At 37.0% G+C, this 18,162-nt stretch overlaps 1 protein-coding gene across 2 annotated transcripts in view; it reads left to right on the plus strand.

Annotated features, from left to right (window-relative positions):
- LOC140150707 (AP-5 complex subunit zeta-1-like) overlaps window positions 1–18,162 on the plus strand; it is a 62,605-nt gene that overhangs the window by 35,068 nt on the left and 9,375 nt on the right. For both annotated transcript variants that reach the window (XM_072172794.1, XM_072172795.1), the window contains 7 exons: window positions 6,822–6,905; window positions 8,235–8,443; window positions 13,301–13,387; window positions 14,364–14,486; window positions 14,897–15,029; window positions 15,943–16,131; window positions 16,937–17,088. In XM_072172794.1, coding sequence (XP_072028895.1) covers window positions 6,822–6,905; window positions 8,235–8,443; window positions 13,301–13,387; window positions 14,364–14,486; window positions 14,897–15,029; window positions 15,943–16,131; window positions 16,937–17,088 — 977 coding nt within the window. The remainder of the gene's footprint in view (window positions 1–6,821; window positions 6,906–8,234; window positions 8,444–13,300; window positions 13,388–14,363; window positions 14,487–14,896; window positions 15,030–15,942; window positions 16,132–16,936; window positions 17,089–18,162) is intronic.

Below are 18,162 nucleotides of genomic sequence, written 5' to 3' on the forward strand. Positions count from 1 at the left end.
TTGGAATGTGTCAGGGTGGAGAAAGGAGAGACTATTATGGGAAAGCAACAGTTGTGTTAAGTTAGTCAGTGATCCAAAAGCATAGGAAGGTATCTTACTTAACATATTGTTATCTACGCGTAAAGTCTCCAATCTTGTCAATGCTTGAAAGCAACCAGGCTGTATCTCATGCAATACATTGTCGGACAGGAATAAAAGCTCCAGATTTGTCAGTCCTTCAAACACACCTGGATGTATCTCATGCAATGCATTGTTGCGCAGTATTAATACCTCCAGATTTGTCAGTTCTTCAAACACACCTGGATGTATCTCATGCAATGCATTATTATCCAAGAATAACCACTCCAGACTTGTCAATCCTTCAAATGCACCTGGATGTATATCATGCAATCCATTGTTACTCAGCCATAACCACTCCAGACTAATCAATCCTTCAAACACACCCATCTGTATTTCATATAAGGCATTGTAATCCAGGTACAAGTACCGCAGACTTACCAGCCTCTCAAACACACCAGGCTGTATCTCACCTAAACCAGTAAACCTAGATACAATGTATACAAATCATGATCAGCAAACCTTGCAAATGAAAATGGTGCAATACCATGCAACATGCTGCCAGACCAGCGAATAGAACTACTATTACTAGTATTAGATGGATACATAACTTGAGTCTCAGACAAACTTCTATTTGTGCAGTTACTGATTATAGTGACATCATCCAAGGTACATGTACAGTTAAGTAGGCATTCCATGTGACATGTAGTTCTGTTGTTCACATCTCTAACACACTGAATTATCTTACTGGTATTTTGTCCACTGACAATCATATATTTGCTACTTGCAAATAAAATCAAATAGAAAGCCAGTGACACTACTCCTTTGTAACTTGAGAGTTTACATGACATCAACGTATGGCAGGTATTTCTAGCCATGGTGTAGATTGGGGATGTAGTAACTGGTGCTAGTCTCTGGCGCAGGCTCAATATCTAACAAGGTCACTTGAATGGGGGTGTATTGACCATGAGAAACAATTGATATCAATCAGATTGTCCACCTTGCAGACAGGTACTGCAACAGTTCAATCTGCAAACCAGATCAACCAGTTTAACAGTCTCCTGGTCAGAACTGGCAGATGATAAAGTTTGCTTGTCTGCTAAATCTAAATCAAATCATCCAAGTCCTCATTGTTTTTTATGGCACTTCCTGATTTCTTCTGATCGTGTGGTTCAGCAGTGTCTGAAAACCGGAGGGATAATGGCACATGGCACTAGCTTAGCTGTCTTGGTACTGATGTGATGTTGCAGTCATGGCTGAAGTGAAGTGATTCTGATATCCACTGTATATAAACAGCAGCACTTGTGACCACGGTGATATAGATAGTGGTGGTGTTGATTTCATTGCATATCACAAGTTGTTAGAATGTTTACTCCATCCTGATTGCTCTGTGCCAAGAGAAGCGGTTTAAAATTTCAATTATAGCCAATCACCTAAAATGGACAATAAATTACCTGATAGTAGTTCATCACTTAAGACCATGTGTCACATTATAAAGCATATTGCTGTATTAGAATATATACCCAAATAGCTTTAGAACTTCGAGTCTGTAGGTGCAGCAGTTCAATCTGCAAACCAGATCAACCACTTGTCAAACTGGCAGGTGAGTTCTTGTCTGCTCAATCTAAATTAAAACATCCAACTTCTGATTGTCCCAATATATCTTGGTCCTGCTTGGAAATTTGCAATTGAAGCACCGATTTGTGATGTTGCAGTCATGGCTGAAATGAAGTGATTCTAATATTCACTAGATATATCAACAGCAGCACTTGTGCTTGTGACCACTGTGATATAGATAGTGGTGGTGTTGATTTCATTTCATATCACAAAATGTGGTTTAAAATTTCAGTTATAGTCAATTATAAATTACCTGTAGCAGTGTGATCACTTAAAGCCATATTATAACATTTGCTGAGGAGAACACCCTCAAGAAAGTTTTAAATTCTGGTTTTTACACGATTGTAATGTACTTAAAGATACTCTGCAAAAATCAAGACTTAGGTGCTGCAGTTTTGTCAAAATCCGAGATTTTGAATAAAACGATGGAACCAGCGTTTTATTATTACGATGGAAATATTTGTCGAACACGTATGCACAGTGCGTTACACGGCGTCATGGATACACCCCACACACACCCCGAGGATCGTGCCGTATTACAACCGTGGGAGTAACATACATGGGCGCTAGTAGTAAATTCCAATTTTCTATGCTTTACCTCACTTGTTCGGCTCAAAATTAAAAGGGAACATATCTGACAGTAAAAGCTAACATTTTATGGAAAATAAATTCTAATCTATTTTTACAGAAATGTTATAATATGGCTTTAAGGCCATCTGTCACAAAAATAAAGCATATTGCTGTATTTGATCATATGTGACGTGTCATGTCAAAAGGAGACACTTTTGGGCAGGTTCGTAAATGGAGAAATAGCCAAAAATCTGCCCGGGTGTGAGTTTTTCACAATTTGAGTTTGTTGCAAATTTATGATATTGATAATGTTTAAAATATTGTCTGATAGTTTCAGACCGGAATATAACTGGCATCTTGTATTTTTTGAGACATTTTTCAAGGTAATTCCTACTCTCAACATTGTCAATAATATTTTTAAAGGCCGATATCTCAATTTTCAATTTTATAATACCATAACTTACGAACTCAATATCTTCGCTTAGGAATGTCCGATTTCATTGGGGTAAACGGCGTTGTGGAGCAAAATATCTCTGTATTTAAGATGTGCAAAAACCTCAAAATTGATAACCTGCCCAAAAGTGTCTCCTTTTGACATGACACGTCACACATATACCCATATAGCTTTAAGACTAGATTCTGTAGCTGCAATATGCAGCAATGTGATACAGAGAAGAAATGCTGATTTGGGAATATCCCACTTTATTATCTTGCCTGAACTCTGTTCAGAAAGAGACTATGTTATCACAATGTCTGTCTTTATGTCAGGGGGTGTTGTAGGGGTGTGTATGTATATGTGTATGTTATCAATTTGGTTAAAATTTCATAAAATAGATGCCATTCCAAAATTATCCTTACTAGGGAACTCATACTTGGTAGCAATGATCATTGGATAGAGGTGATATAATATCCCAAAGGATCAAGATCAAAGGTCATTTCTGGTTCAAAAAGGTCATTTAGGTGTCAAATTCCAAATATCTGTGATTGGGCTCAAATTTGGTGGATATGCTTGTATTGGCAAACTCAAAGAAGAGGGGAGCGTGTTAAAAGCAAAGCAGAGGTCAATTGAGTTTTTGTAGGGGTAAAATTTCAAAATTGCTCCGATTATGCTCAATATTAATTAAATTTGTGAATAATAACTCAGAGGAGACTTTGGAAACACACTATGCAAAACAACACTGAGTGGTATCACAACAACACTAAGTGTTATCACAACAGCGATAAGTGTTATCACAACAACACACAGTGTTATTACAATAAAACTAAAGTGTTATTGCAATAACACTCTGTATCATCACATCAACACCAATTGTTATATACAACAACAGCCAGTGTTATCACATCAAATTTGATGTTGAAACTCAACTCAAATGGTGCAAGATAAACCCGTCACTGATGGACAAGATGGTGTTCATTTTCATTAAGTAAAAATAAGCTATATCATGTGTCTTAATTTTAGAAGTGATTTGGCCTTCTGGGGCTTCATGTGTATCACCAGCGGAAGCAATTAAACTTCATCTCAGTCAAAGTATATGAACTGTATAGAAAAGGGATACTTTTGTTTTAAAGAAGATAACAAAACCTGCAATTAGGAAAAACCTCATATTGGCCTATTCCATTTTAAATCCACACTACCCCTGTGGAAGGGTTAGCTAAAATCTTCCACAGAAGGAGTATGAGTTTCAAAATAAAATAGACAACTGGGTAACATCCGTTTGAAATACCCACTGAGTTGTGGAAGATGCAGGTGGAGCCATATACAAGGGGAATATGGGTTTCAAAATGATTAGTCCTGACCAATTACATTTGAAAAACATACTCCCCCTGTGGAAGATATTTCCAAAATCTTCACAGGGGGAGGGTGGATTTCAACTGGAATAGCCGAATAGCCCATTGCAACTTTGAAAGAAGGCACACTATTGGTTAACATGGGGCGATGGGATTTACATTTTGTTTGATGAAATCCTTTTTGTTTGACTTAAACAATCCATTTCTTGCAAAATATTCAATCAGGTTTGATTAAAATGTGAAAATACCACAAATGAAGCTTACAGGTAAGACGATGCTCGATATCGGTACTTGTAAATATAATTTTTCATTTAGAAAATGTTATATTGCGCATCATAAAGAATTTAAGCTGGCTAAAAAGTCAAAATTTTTGTATGTTACAATCAGAACACCCATGTACCTTTAAGGGCAGAGTAATGGGAGAGAACATGGACCTTTTCGAGCATCATTATTTCTGAATTGTATCTCCAAAGTATATAAAACTATACATTTTTGGAAAGGAAATGAGTCAAGGAATCCCATGGTGACGTCAGATTTTTTCAAAAATCTCGACTTTTTGATAAAATCACAAAAAATCACCTTTTTACCCCAATTTTTTTGTGACAACTTAAAAAAAAATCAATTCGGAGTAAAAAAAAATCAGTTAGCTTTTAATGAAGAAGAGACATGAACTTAGGGAAGGTTTTTTATTTTTTAAATTACGTCTCTTTTTTTGAAATATTGAAAAAAACATGTGAAAAAAGCAATTTTGTCATTCTATTCAGCTAAAAATTGCACATAATGGTGTATATTTTTGTTTAAAACAAATATTTTGAAAAATGAGAAAACCTTCCCTAGACTTTGATGTACTCTAAACGATAGTGCAAAAAGTTCACCTTTTACTTGCATATTTTTCGAGTTATCTTGTCACAAAAATCGTGCAATATTGTTAAAAGTGAACTATGAGAAATCGATGTTTTAGTAAAAAATGTCAAAATTATGCACAAAATGTCCTTATATTTTAAAAGCGGCAAGACTTTCACGCTTGTAAAAGCTGTACCTGGTGCATGGTCTTAATATGCATCTTTTTGCAACAATGAATTTATAATGTCTGCTTTTAGTCCGCCAAAATTCAACATAATTAAAAAATCTAAGTCGCATTTTGACTGCAAATTTGTGTTTTGTTTACACCGCATTTGCCGGCGTTAAAAACATGAATGCGCCTTGACTGCGTTGGACATACGCGCAGAATTGCGCAGCGTCACGCGCCGCGAATCGCTTGCGTAATCACAATATAAGCTGTCTTGAGCCATGTGACTTTTTAGAGTTGAAAAGAGTGAAATAAATCAAGCAAAAATACGTGTAAATATTAACAAGTTGTATTTTATCAGTTTCAAGTGAAAGAATACATCTTAGTGTTGATAAAAATCAAGAAATCTCAAATTCGGGCGTGGACGAATGTGTCTTCCATTACTCTGGCCTTAAATCAGTTTTCTGAAGGTAACCAGTAGGACTAAATCAAGGAGTGTTGAAGCCTGCTGATATTTAATATTCTCCATTCGGTGTAATTGAGTACCGTACATGTTATGATTATACACGTATGTATACAGCTATAACTCAAGGATTTTTATTATTTCTTTACTTCAATTGGTGTAAATTCAGTGCATGTTATGATTATATTACAGTGTGAAGTTTCTTATAATTTAATCTGAAGGCAAATCAAAAGTTATATTCACAATACAATGTCGGATTATAAAATAGATACGAGGACTAAATTTAATGAGATGCACAAACTTTAGGAAGGGAAGCGAGTATGGAATAAAATGTGTCTTGATTAAACTTGGAAAGGAATGAACTGCATTGACATGCGCATTTATATGTAATTGCTCATTTCTTTGCAACTAGTCAACCATATCAGATAAAATTTGCATATATACATGTAATGCAAAATGAAACGAGCTATGTGCTGCTTTTTAGGTCGTTCAAAGGAAAAGACCTTATGGCATCATGAAGTTGTGTGTTGATGTGTCTGTCAGTCAGTGTGTCAGGTGTGTGGGTGTCTGTCAACAATTATGTAAGGCTTTTGGCCATATAGCTGCACTATCATGTGATCCTTCATGTATTGGTGGTGTTTAAGGTCATAAAAAACAGAGGTCATTTGAAGTCAACTTGTAAAATAGGCTGAAAATGAATAAAAATATATGTGATGCGATCAAGCAAAATCAGTCGGAACTCAGAAATATAAATTTTTCAGTTGTTTATAGGATAGTAAAAAGCATTTTAATGCAGCTTTTATTAAAATACAAAGCTGCATTTACCAGAAAACCCCATTGAAATTGAACAACCAGTTCCAAAGATATATGTGATGCGATCAAGCAAAATGAGTCTGATGTCGATCAAAATCAAAATTCAGTTTTTATCTCATTATATGAGCCATTCTCAAGGCTTTATTTTGCTGAAAACCCCATCATAGACTTATGGTTCCTGAGATATGGCCGTTTTAGTGTTGCTCAGAACAATAAAATACAAAGGAAGTTGAATACTATTATTGATTATATCTCTAAACCAATATTCCCGACATCCGACTCATTTTGCTTGATCGCATCACATATTTCCTTTGTGTGGCTATATCTCAAAATCAATATTTTTCCGAGTTCCGACTGATTTTACTTGATCGCATCACATATTTGGACAACTTATAGGTTTCAGTTGCGTCTGAGTCAAACTTTAAAAAACCACCTTATAGTAATTATAATTATTGATATTATTGTTAATGTTATTGTTAATATTATTATTATCTTCCACACCAGATCCTGGCTTGGAACCCCATCAGTTTCTTGGCAGAATTTATTCATATTTTGCCATCCATGATCTCATCATCTAGTGCTGTTGAGGTGAGTCTTTTGAAATAAGCTTAACTATAGTTGTGATATGTGCATTTTATTTAAATATCAGGAGCGCCGTGTGATGTTTTATAGAGTCAAGACTCAATCTTGAATTTATCTAACTTTGAAAACTGAAATTATCTTTCTTTGTTATATTTAGAAGATTACAGCTATGATTGTCTATCAGACTTGTAGTACTTGAGTACAATACTCATACTCGAGTACGAGTACGAGTACTTTTTTGGTACTCGTACTCATGACCAAGTACTAAATACTTGTACTGTACTCATGGTTTGGAATTTTGCTGTACTCGTACTCATGCCAATCTACTCGTACTCATGAAAAAATACTTGTACTCGTAGAAAATACTGATGATAGTTTTCCTGTAAGTTGTTACTATACTATCAAACTATCACATAAGATCTGACTGTATTTTCTTGTCTTGCCCATTCAGGCCCTACTCGGGCCCTAACTCAATAAATTCTTGCAAAATCTTACAAAGGAATTAACCACTGTGCACGCATGCATGCCACATGATGCGATGATGCAATAACCCCAAGTCATATATGCTCACTGAATCGCTGCCCGGACCAGCTAAACCCCATGGCATGAGGTTGGTGATTGTGTGTGCGGCATTTTTAGGGTCCCAGGGTCAATTCATGGGGGTACCAAATGATATCTTTGTTCATCTTCCCTCCTTTATTGTTCCTTCTCTGCCTTCCTATAGCAAAAAACCATGGCCCGTGTTAGGGTTAGTAATATTTAAGGCACTAGTATAAATGATTCGCTAAAAACAAATCATCAAAAATAAGTGTAAGTGGACTATAGTTTTGTCCATGCAATGGCATGGAAATATTTGCATTTTTGTCCATTGCATTTTGTCCATTTTCCATTGAAAAATTGGAGGGGGCATTTATCAGAGGGGGAGCATTTATTACAGAAAATACTGTATGTTTGCTTCAGAAATCAACATTATTTGTCCACTTAAGAGTGTTATGTTCGGTTTGAAATCCGGTCATAATCCCATCCCCAAAATTGGGCTATTCCAGTTGCAATCCATACACCCTGTATCGAAGATGTGACCTTAAAGAGATGTAGATTTCAATTGGAGTCGCCCATTCAGGTAACCCCATTTGAAATTTGCACTGGACAGTGGAAGATTACGGTCATGTCTTCCATATGGGGTGTAATGGATTTCAACTGGAATAGCTCATTGTGACCATAATTCCAATTAAGAAAAGTGGAACCAGAGCCAATTCAGTACAGTAATTTAAGTACACCAAACTAAATAGATACCTAATGTAAATTAAACTGAACTGAACTGATCTGTTGTTTCAGATGCTTCACACAATCTTAGACCTTCCTTGTATGACAGCGGCCCTGGTAGCCAACTATCGTGCTATGCGTCTGATGAATGACCCTGTGTATGCCGATACTATCTCGCCAGCTCATTTGAAATCCATTGAAGGGATTCGCAACCCAGACCACAAGCCTCTATTTACGTACATATGTAGAAACCAGTCGGGACAAGGAGACACAATAAGCAAGTGAGTGTTCTGTATGCAATTTACAACAAACTTTGGACAGGTTCAGTTGATATAGACCCTGTTTTACTCAAACAGTGGATCAGGTCCAGGCCCGTAACCAGGATTTATTTTGGAGCTGATTTTGAAAAAGTGGACTGTTTTTTTTCTTCAAAATTTGGGCCTTTTTGGACTGGGGGCAGATTGAAAAAGTGGACTTTTTTTCAAAATGTTGACCTTTTTTTGAACAAAAGGGCATAAAAAAACCCCAATTTGTTTGAACGCTACGCTCGCAAATGGGAATTTTTAGGTCAAAAAAGGAGACTTTTTGGGCCTTTGGGGATTGGTTACGGGCCTGATCAGGTCACTACCAAATTCAGTCAAATTCACTGCCAAGTGTATTGTAAACAGACAAGCCAGTACCAATGTGCTCCCATGCACATGTGGTGTAAAATTAGCAAATTCACATAAAAGAAGGGTTCAACTGGACAACATTGCTTGTATAAAGCAGTTCTACACTAATCTGATTCTGAAGTGGAAAAACAAAATAAATAAATAAATGTCATAATCGTATTATAATATTAGTACCGTGTGTCCGCTCAATGTCGTCGGCATACTACAATTGTGTCATCATTCGCGAATGATGAAAATTTCCATCATTGGGCCGGTTTCTAGCATGATCGTGTCGTAATTAATGATGAAAATTACCTGTGTGTACGCATTTTGTCGTTGTATTTATGTTTACTCAATGGGCTTCGTAATTACCGTAGCATGAATATATTATGACACGATGACGAGGTGCTGACCGCATGGACGCTCTCATCATTCATGTATTATAATCGTGTCATAATCGGGTAATTACGACACAATGACGAAAATATACTAGTGTGGACTGGGCCTTAAGCTGGCCCGACATCTGTCTCATTTTTATAGTCAAAAACGAATCAATAATCCTATTGTTGAAGTGGATAATAAGCTTCTACCTTAGATGGCTATAGAACTTTTAATAGCTCTGGTCTTTGTTTGCTTTTGCTAAATCCTGTTCAAGTGGTGGGTTACCAGGCATTGTATTTTGTACAGGTATGCATAACCAACAATTAACAATTAGAGAACTTTCTTAAACCTCGTTGACTTAGGGATGATTTGAAACGACCGCCAATTATGACTGTTTGATATTTATTGCCAGCAATGTGGAAAAAGAGACACATGTAAAAACGTAAAAAGCTAAAATTTTGTTGAAGGAGCAAAGTTTAACAAACCATAACCCCGCTTATGGATATCGTTTGAAGTCAAATGATATACCATTTATAAGTTTATGATGTTTATTTTTTAAACACGAAATAAAACAAAATTGACCGGGGGAGGAATTTACGGCTCATTCGCCGTGAACGGTCACAAACAAACAAACAAGAAAGAAAGAAAGAAGGAAGGAAGGAAGGAAGGAAGGAAGGCAGGCAGGCACGCACCATGTTAGCTTGAGCATTACTAATCAAATTTTGAATTCCAATAGTTGGCATAGTTATCATAGTCACGAGTAGAAGAACCCATACAATTCCTAAATGTGATGCGATCAAGCAAAATGAGTCATTTGTCGGGCTAAATCAAAATGAACTTTTCAAGTTTGTTACATGTGCCATTTCAGGGCTTTATTTTTGCTGGAACTCAATCACAATTGGACTTACGGTTCCAGAGATATAGTCATGTTAGTGTTGTTCAGAACAATAAAATACAAAAGAATTAAGTTGAACACTTTTTGTCTCGCCTGAACTTTGTTCAGGATGGGACTTAGTAATCACTATTTCTGTCTGTCCGTCCGTCCGTCCGTCCGTGTGGATGTGTGTAGGGGTGTGTGTGTGGATGTATGTGTGTCCGTCCGGAGCTGTATCTGGGGAACCGTAAGACTTACGGCGACGCTACGTGGTGGGAGGAAGGGTATCCAAGTTTGCTCTGTATTCGTACGTTTTCGGTGAAAAATATGCAAATTAACATAGCTAATTTGCATAATTTATGTGAAAATCAGCGCAAATTGATAGCGGAGTTTGTGGACAGACTATCTCAAGATCCGTCGTGCGCATGGTAACGAAACCTGGTGGCAGCTATGATACACATCTGCTGATCACCTGATTAGTTTTTCGGCGAAAAGTATGCGCATTTAGTTGTTAATTTGCATAATTTATGCGGAACGATTCTACAAATATGGTTGGAAATCTGAAGAAATCCGCCTTGTGGAGCTGTATCTAGGGGATTCGTAAGATCCCTAAGCCCTATGATGATGAAACGTGGTAGGGGGTAGTATGACCAGAGGATCTCAACCCGATTCGATTTTCAGCGCAAAATATGGTAATTAAGTACCTAATTTGCATAATTTATGCATAAAATGCACAAACCTATTTTCTCGGAGACTAGGGGTCGCACGTTCTCCAAACTTGGTGGGTGGGTGCATCTTCACCCCAGACAGAACAAGTTTGTATTGGTTAGTGCGTCAAGGTCACCCAAGGTCATCCAAGGGTCATCTGAGGTCAAATGACTAAAAACTGTTGTATGGGCACGAAACTTGGTGAGTACGGTCAACATAATGTGGTAGGGGGTAGTATGACCAGAGGATCTCAACCCGATTTGATTTTCAGCGCAAAATATGGTAATTAAGTACCTAAGTTGCATAATTTATGCGTATTTGATGCGTATCAAGCAAAAAACCCTTGTGAACAGCTTATCTGGAGATCCGTATGGGGTACAGTGACGTAACTTGGTGAGGAGTAGTGGGGCCAGAGGTAAAATATGGTAATTAAGTACCTAATTTGCATAATATATGCATAATAAGCAAAATACCTTATGAACAGATTATCTGGAGATCCGTATGGGGTACAGTGACGTAACTTGGTGGGGAGTTGCGTGGCCAGTGGTACTCGACCTGATTAGATTTTCAGCGCAACATACTTTACCCAATTTCGTGAGGTCAAAGGTCACATACAAGGTCAAAAGTCAACTGAGGTCACCAAATCTTTTAATAACTGATTTTCAACTGTGCATCACATATCCAACTAACAGCTTGATCGATCATGTAATTAAGGAAATATGACGACTTTAAGATAGTCGCTTTCCATGTCAAGTATAGCAAAGTAGCACTTTCAATGAGTGATAACTCGTAAAGGAAGCATCTTTCTGTTTTGATTTATTTCATGAAATAGTTCTTTGGTATTGCCAAATTTGATTTTTCAGCGCAACATACTTTATCCAATTTCGTGAGGTCAAAGGTCACATACAAGGTCCAAAGGTCAACTGAGGTCACCAAATCTTTTAGTAATTAATTTTCAACTGTGCATCACATATCCACATAACAGCTTGATAGGTCATGTAATTAAGGAAATATGACGACTTTAAGATAGTCGCTTTCCATGTCAAGTATAGCAAAGTAGCACTTTCAATGAGTGATAACTCGTAAAGGAAGCATCTTTCTGTTTTGATTTATTTCATGAAATAGTTCTTTGGTATTGCCAAATTTGATTTTTCAGCGCAACATACTTTATCCAATTTCGTGAGGTCAAAGGTCACATACAAGGTCCAAAGGTCAACTGAGGTCACCAAATCTTTTAATAATTAATTTTCAACTGTGTATCACATATCCAAATAACAGCTTGATCGGTCAAACGAAATATGACGACTTTAAGATAGTCGCTTTCCATGTAAACTATAGCAAAGTAGCACTTTCAATGAGTGATAACTCGTAAAGGAAGCATCTTTCTGTTTTGATTTATTACTTTGATGAAATAGTTGTTTGATTTTGCCAAATTTTGGAAGGTCATTACGGGGTCATCCGAGGTCACTCAGGGGTCATCTGAGGTCAAGTTATTAAAAACTGTCGTATGGGCATGAAACTTGATGGGTACAGTCAACATTTCAAGCCTAATTTTTGGAAGTTCATTTTGGGGTCACCAGGGGTCATCTGAGGTCAAATTAGTAAAAACTGTCGTATGGGCATGAAACTTGGTGGGTACAGTCAACATTTAAAGCCAAATTTTTGGAAGGTCATTTTGGGGTCACCAGGGGTCATCTGAGGTCAAATTAGTGAAAACTGTCGTATGGGCATGAAACTTGGTGGGTACAGTCAACATTTAAAGCCAAATTTTTGGAAGGTCATTTTGAGGTTACCAGGGGTCATCTGAGGTCAAATTAGTAAAAACTGTCGGATGGGCATTAAACTTAGTGGGTACACAGTCAACATTTAAAGTCAAATTTTTGGAAGGTCATTTTGGGGTCACCAGGGGTCATCTGAGGTCATATTAGTAAAAACTGTCGTATGGGCATGAAACTTGGTGGGTACAGTCAATATTGAGGTCATCTGAGGTCAAATTAGTAAAAACTGTCGTATGGCCATGAAACTTCAACATTTATAGCCAAATTTTTGGAAGGTCATTTCGAGGCCACCAGGGGTCATCTGAGGTCAAATTAGTAAAAACTCATATGGGCATGAAACTTAGCACGAGGGTACAGTCAACATTTAGAGCCAAAATTTTAGGTCATTTCATGGCCACCTGGGGTCATCTGAGGTCATATTGGTAAAAACTGTTGCATGGGCATGAAACTTGGTGGGTACAGTACAGTTACCATCAGCCAGATAATCGTGCCCAGCCGATAACCGCCAAATTCATTTACCTCTCTACCAACAGTTATCGCAAAAGCAGGCGGTCACAAAAGCAGGCGGTCACAAAAGCAGGCGAGACTCGTGGTTCGAGAACCGCCTTGTTATATTAGCTATATTTCAAAATCAATATTAGTGGCAAACATCTCATTTAGCTTGATCACATCACAATGTGTTTATCACTAGCATATAACTTGAAGAAAAGATATAAATTAATGATATTTTATATTCCTGATTTTTAGGTTGAATTTTCTCCACTCCTTGCTCCATGAAATGGAGAGTCATCCTAGAGTCATGACCTGTGCAGAATCGGTACCTATATTACTCAAGTAAGTATGCCTTCTTTAAAAGTACATATACTATAATTTGAAAGTATGTTTCAAAACTTAGAACATGGAACACCCTCCTAATGTGAGCTGCAACTTAAGTTTTATTGTTAAAACCAGAAAATGGAAGTGATTACCTAAATCAAAGAATCTAAATAAAATCACACAACATAAACTTAACAAGTGTGACCTAAGTATGTGCTTATTCCTTCTGCTAAACCCAACCCTAATTGTAATACAGGGAGGGGAGAGAGTACAGGGGGGGGCATCTCATAAATTTTTAATGTGTATGCTCCCTGGGAATTTTGAGGTGGTGGGTCTTTGGGAGCTGACTGCGTACCGGTAAAAGGGGGTCTTTTGGAGCTTCAAATAGGTAAGGGGTCTTTTGGAGCTGCGAACAGTCAAAATCAAGGCTTTCTGGTTGAAAATTGCCTGAAAAAAACAGAAATGCATGGAATAAACAATTTAGGATTCTTTTAGATCTGAAATTAGCCAAGTCAAGGGTCTTTCATAGATCTTTTTTGGTAAAATTCAGGGGGCTTTCTGAGCTGCACGGTCCAAAAACAGGGGTCTTTCGGGGGGAGCATACCCATAATTATGGTCATTTGTATTGACGATCTGAACAGCTCCACAAATAAGTTCATCAGGATTGTCAATAAAACAGATAATTCAGAGATTCTTGTGTACAAATCCAAAATTTGGGTTGATGTTCGTACCTCAATGACAGTTTCGTGCTAAGACTTAGCACTTTCTCAAATTGACTGAAAGTGCTAAGTCAATTTGAGAAAGTGCTAAGTCTTAGCACGAAACTGTCATTGAGGTACGTAACATCAACCCAAATTTTGGATTTGTACACAAGAATCTCTGAATAATCTGAACAGCTTATTCCATAAGCTTTCCTGATTAGGCATATTTGTATGATTTCACCATAATTTTTGAATACTTGTTTCATTGAATGCATGGTTGCTTTAATTGACAGACTATATTTCAACACCATCCTTGAATATGGAGACCAAGCGTTAGTTTGTCAACTCATTCCTGTGATTCTAGAGAGGGCAGGCTTGCTATATCAGATACCAGCATTTCAAAAAGATGTACGCAAGTGAGTATTCTCATTGTGTGGAGAGTAGTAAACCCAAGAAGCAAAGGGCTTATGGCATGGGGTGTAATTTTGTTGCAGCTTGGGAATCAATTTTGATTCTCACCACAGAATTTTGTGAGAATCAATTGATTCTCATCTCATTACACATGTGGTTTACTAGAATTTTTACACAAATCAAATTTGATTCACTCAAACAAATTTTACGAGTGCCAAAATTGCATCCTTACAGCTCCAAAACTGTAAGGGTGCAACAAGTTGTTTCCTGTACATATCACAAAAAACAAGATGCAAGATGCAGGTTTTTAAAAATATATTATTTTTTGCATGCATAGCTCTTTGCTAATCAAATAAACTTGACGACTTGTTATGTTTTCTGTGCTTTGTTATTTTGTTATTTGTTTTTATTTCAGGGTTCTCTCAGAAGAACTTGTGTCTATATTTAAGCAGTGTCCATCACTTATCATAGAAGAAAGACTAGAAATACTGGATTATGTTAGTGCCTTGAGACATATCACTGGAAATGAAGACTTCTTCTTACATGTTGTAAGTAGGATCAGAAGAATCGCCCAAGCAATATTTTGGAGTATAGCATGGTCTCAGACAATTAATCAGTCATGAGCAAAGTGATTATATCCTTGGGGTTGGGGTCGCTCACCATATTTACTCTATTGAATGCACTGGGAGTGTTGCAATTTCAAAAAGGAGGTGTTTATTAGAAGTGAATTTGCAAGGAAAAACCTTGCAAAATACATCTTACGGAATTTGCTTGAAATTCAACATGGCGGTGACCATACAGGAACCACATATTAGCGGTAAATACTATCAAATTATATCTGTAAGTGCATTTTTATAGAAGAATACGATTTATTTGGTTAAATATATGAACATTCTACTATGATGTGGTGATCAATTGCATGGATGGAAAAGTAAGTTACAATATATAGGAGTTGTCCATGTGATTTTCAGTTTCTATACTTCTATGACTTGTTGGAAACTAGTCTTTTTTAATTCTGTCTTTGATTATACCATATGGTACTCCACTTCTGTCTGACACCCTTTAGTTCTTTTGAAAATGGTGCCTTCTCTGTGGAATTAAAGTTAAAGTACCTTAGATTTAAACTCCAGATTGGAAAGTACAGTGCCTCACAGCCTTTTGAGAATGCTTGAATTTGGCTGACACCAGTTGTACATGGCGACCTCGCTCATCTGAGCATACACAGAGCGCTCAACTTGTCTGCGCTTATGCACAAACTCCCTTTCGCATATGCTTGAGCTATTTGTGCTAATTTTGTGCTGGTTAACACAACCCGCACTTATCCATCAACTTCCATGGGCATCAGGCATACCTCTGTGGTATGAAAAGCACAGCTCGTTGGTGGTGAACCTGATTGTACAACTTAGCATACAAACACTTTTAGCATTTCAGTGACCAATGCTTCCTGTTCCTCATTATTAGGTATGGGTGGTTGGAGAATACACCTCCACTAGCTATGACAAGAGATGCAGCACAGATACCATCATCAAGTTCTACGAGGCCCTGGAGACACTACTGTATGAGATATCTGTCTTAGTACAGTCAACACCAAATGGGAAGGACTTATACTCAGTGAGACTTATGACTGTCATGATGACAGCATTGGCCAAGGTAAGATCATTATCTGACCAAGTTTGTAAATCATTTTGGGTTCAGTTTTTAAGATATTGGTCACATCATATCCATGATGCATCATCAGGCCTAGTGATCTTGCATTGGCTCTGTATTATTGATCTGTGACATCACTGTGGTAGAAGTGAAGTCACACTAGAGTTATATTACCAAGGAATTTTCCCGAAGGCTGCTGGTTCGTAACTCTATGACAAGTTGTGGCATAGTCCCCCTCCACGATTCAAAGTTGGTTTTTCCCTGCGAACATATAATTGCTTCCTTCACCCCTCTTTTATACCACATGTGTTCTTTGTCAAGCACAATAATATCCTTATCCTCAAAAGTATGATTGGTAGCTGTGAGGTGCGTATATACTGAGGAATTTTTAAACCCAGATGAGCTGGGGAGACGATGTTGGTACATCCGTTTATGGAAAGGTTGTTTTGTCAGTCCGAGTCCTGGATTATGTGATTATATTGCAAATTTCAATTAATCAAAATTATTTGATATCAGAAGGACATTCCTCATATTCAAAATGCAATTCGATATGTCTGATGTACTCTCAGGTCCCACAAATAATATCTGAAACATCACTATCCGATCACTTAACCCACCACACTTTTTTAGTTAAGGGTAGACACAGTATTGTTGGTCGAAGCAGCCAAAAAAAAAAATCAATTTTCATTATTTAAATCAATATACTATTGAAAAATAACACTTTGATGTCTTGCAAAAGTTCATTCTACAATTCATATACTTTGAAAACTTGCTTGATTTATTGTTGTTATTAATGTTTTTGTTCCAGCTTGCATCACGTTGTCAGGATTTGATACCCCGTGTCCTGCTCTGTCTGACCAAAATAGCCCAGCAACAAACCAAGACATCCAGCGATGATAAACACAAGAAGGTTTTGCTAGATAGAGCCAATGAACTGATCAATCTACTCAAACTACCTGAGTAAGTAGAGATCGGTAACATTTTCAGTGATCATTATTATGAGGTTTAAATATTAAGACCAAAAAAAATATGTTTGGTTGCCCTCAGCGACCGACCAAAAAATTAAAAAATCTTGGGTCAGTTTATTTTTCTTTCTTTTTTTTCCAATCACTTTTTTAGAAGAAACCTTAAATTTGGACAGTATCAAGGACAGTTAATATTTGTTATTCACTCATTTTGTGTATCAAATGCATTTTTGATTAAATCAAGAAGTATTTCCATTTAAATTCAGTCCAAAAGTGCACAACATTTTACCATAAAATGATCAAGCATTTGTCAAAACTTTTTTTTTTCATTATGGAGGGAAATGGAGGAAGAGCAATCAACCTACCGACCCTCCAAATTTTTGTCTTGGAAGGGCAATCCAAAATAATTTATTTATTGGGCCTAATGTTTGAGCAAAGAATAACATAGGCAGGTATTTACAACATACAGGCCATACCTGACCTGCCTATCAATGCCTATCAAAATGGCCAGCCGGTTAAACTGTCTGGGCCTTAATATACCCAAATACAGGCTGTATCAAAATAATTGTTGCCCATCAGTTTCCAGTGATTATGGACTTGACTGCCACATCAAAATGCAACATACATTATAGAATACGATAATTTGTTGATTAATATGTCATAAACAGTCAATAACAATAAATTATGGTAATTTCAAGAGGATCCAATGCCCGGGGGGTACTCAATTAAGTTTGGTTTTGGTAGGGACGTGCCGCTGAGATTTTGGAAGTGGACCCATAAATATACCAATTTTTCAAAAAAATGTGGACCCATTTATATACCAAAAGTCAACATTTTCGGCCAAATTTTACCAAAATTGTCTTAGTTTTTACAAATTTTCCCAAAATTTTGGGAAAATTTTGAAAATTTTGCTAGATTACGGAAAAATTGGGCTGTTTTACTTAAAAAATTGAGAAAATTTTGAAAAAGGACATATTCATATACCAAAATAGGCTTTGAAAAAGGGTCATTGATATACCAGAAGGCCGAAAATGCTACCCATGTTTGCGGCACGTCCCTGTATGGTCAT

This window comes from Amphiura filiformis, chromosome 4, assembly GCF_039555335.1.
Source record: "Amphiura filiformis chromosome 4, Afil_fr2py, whole genome shotgun sequence".
Lineage (NCBI taxonomy): Eukaryota > Metazoa > Echinodermata > Ophiuroidea > Amphilepidida > Amphiuridae > Amphiura > Amphiura filiformis.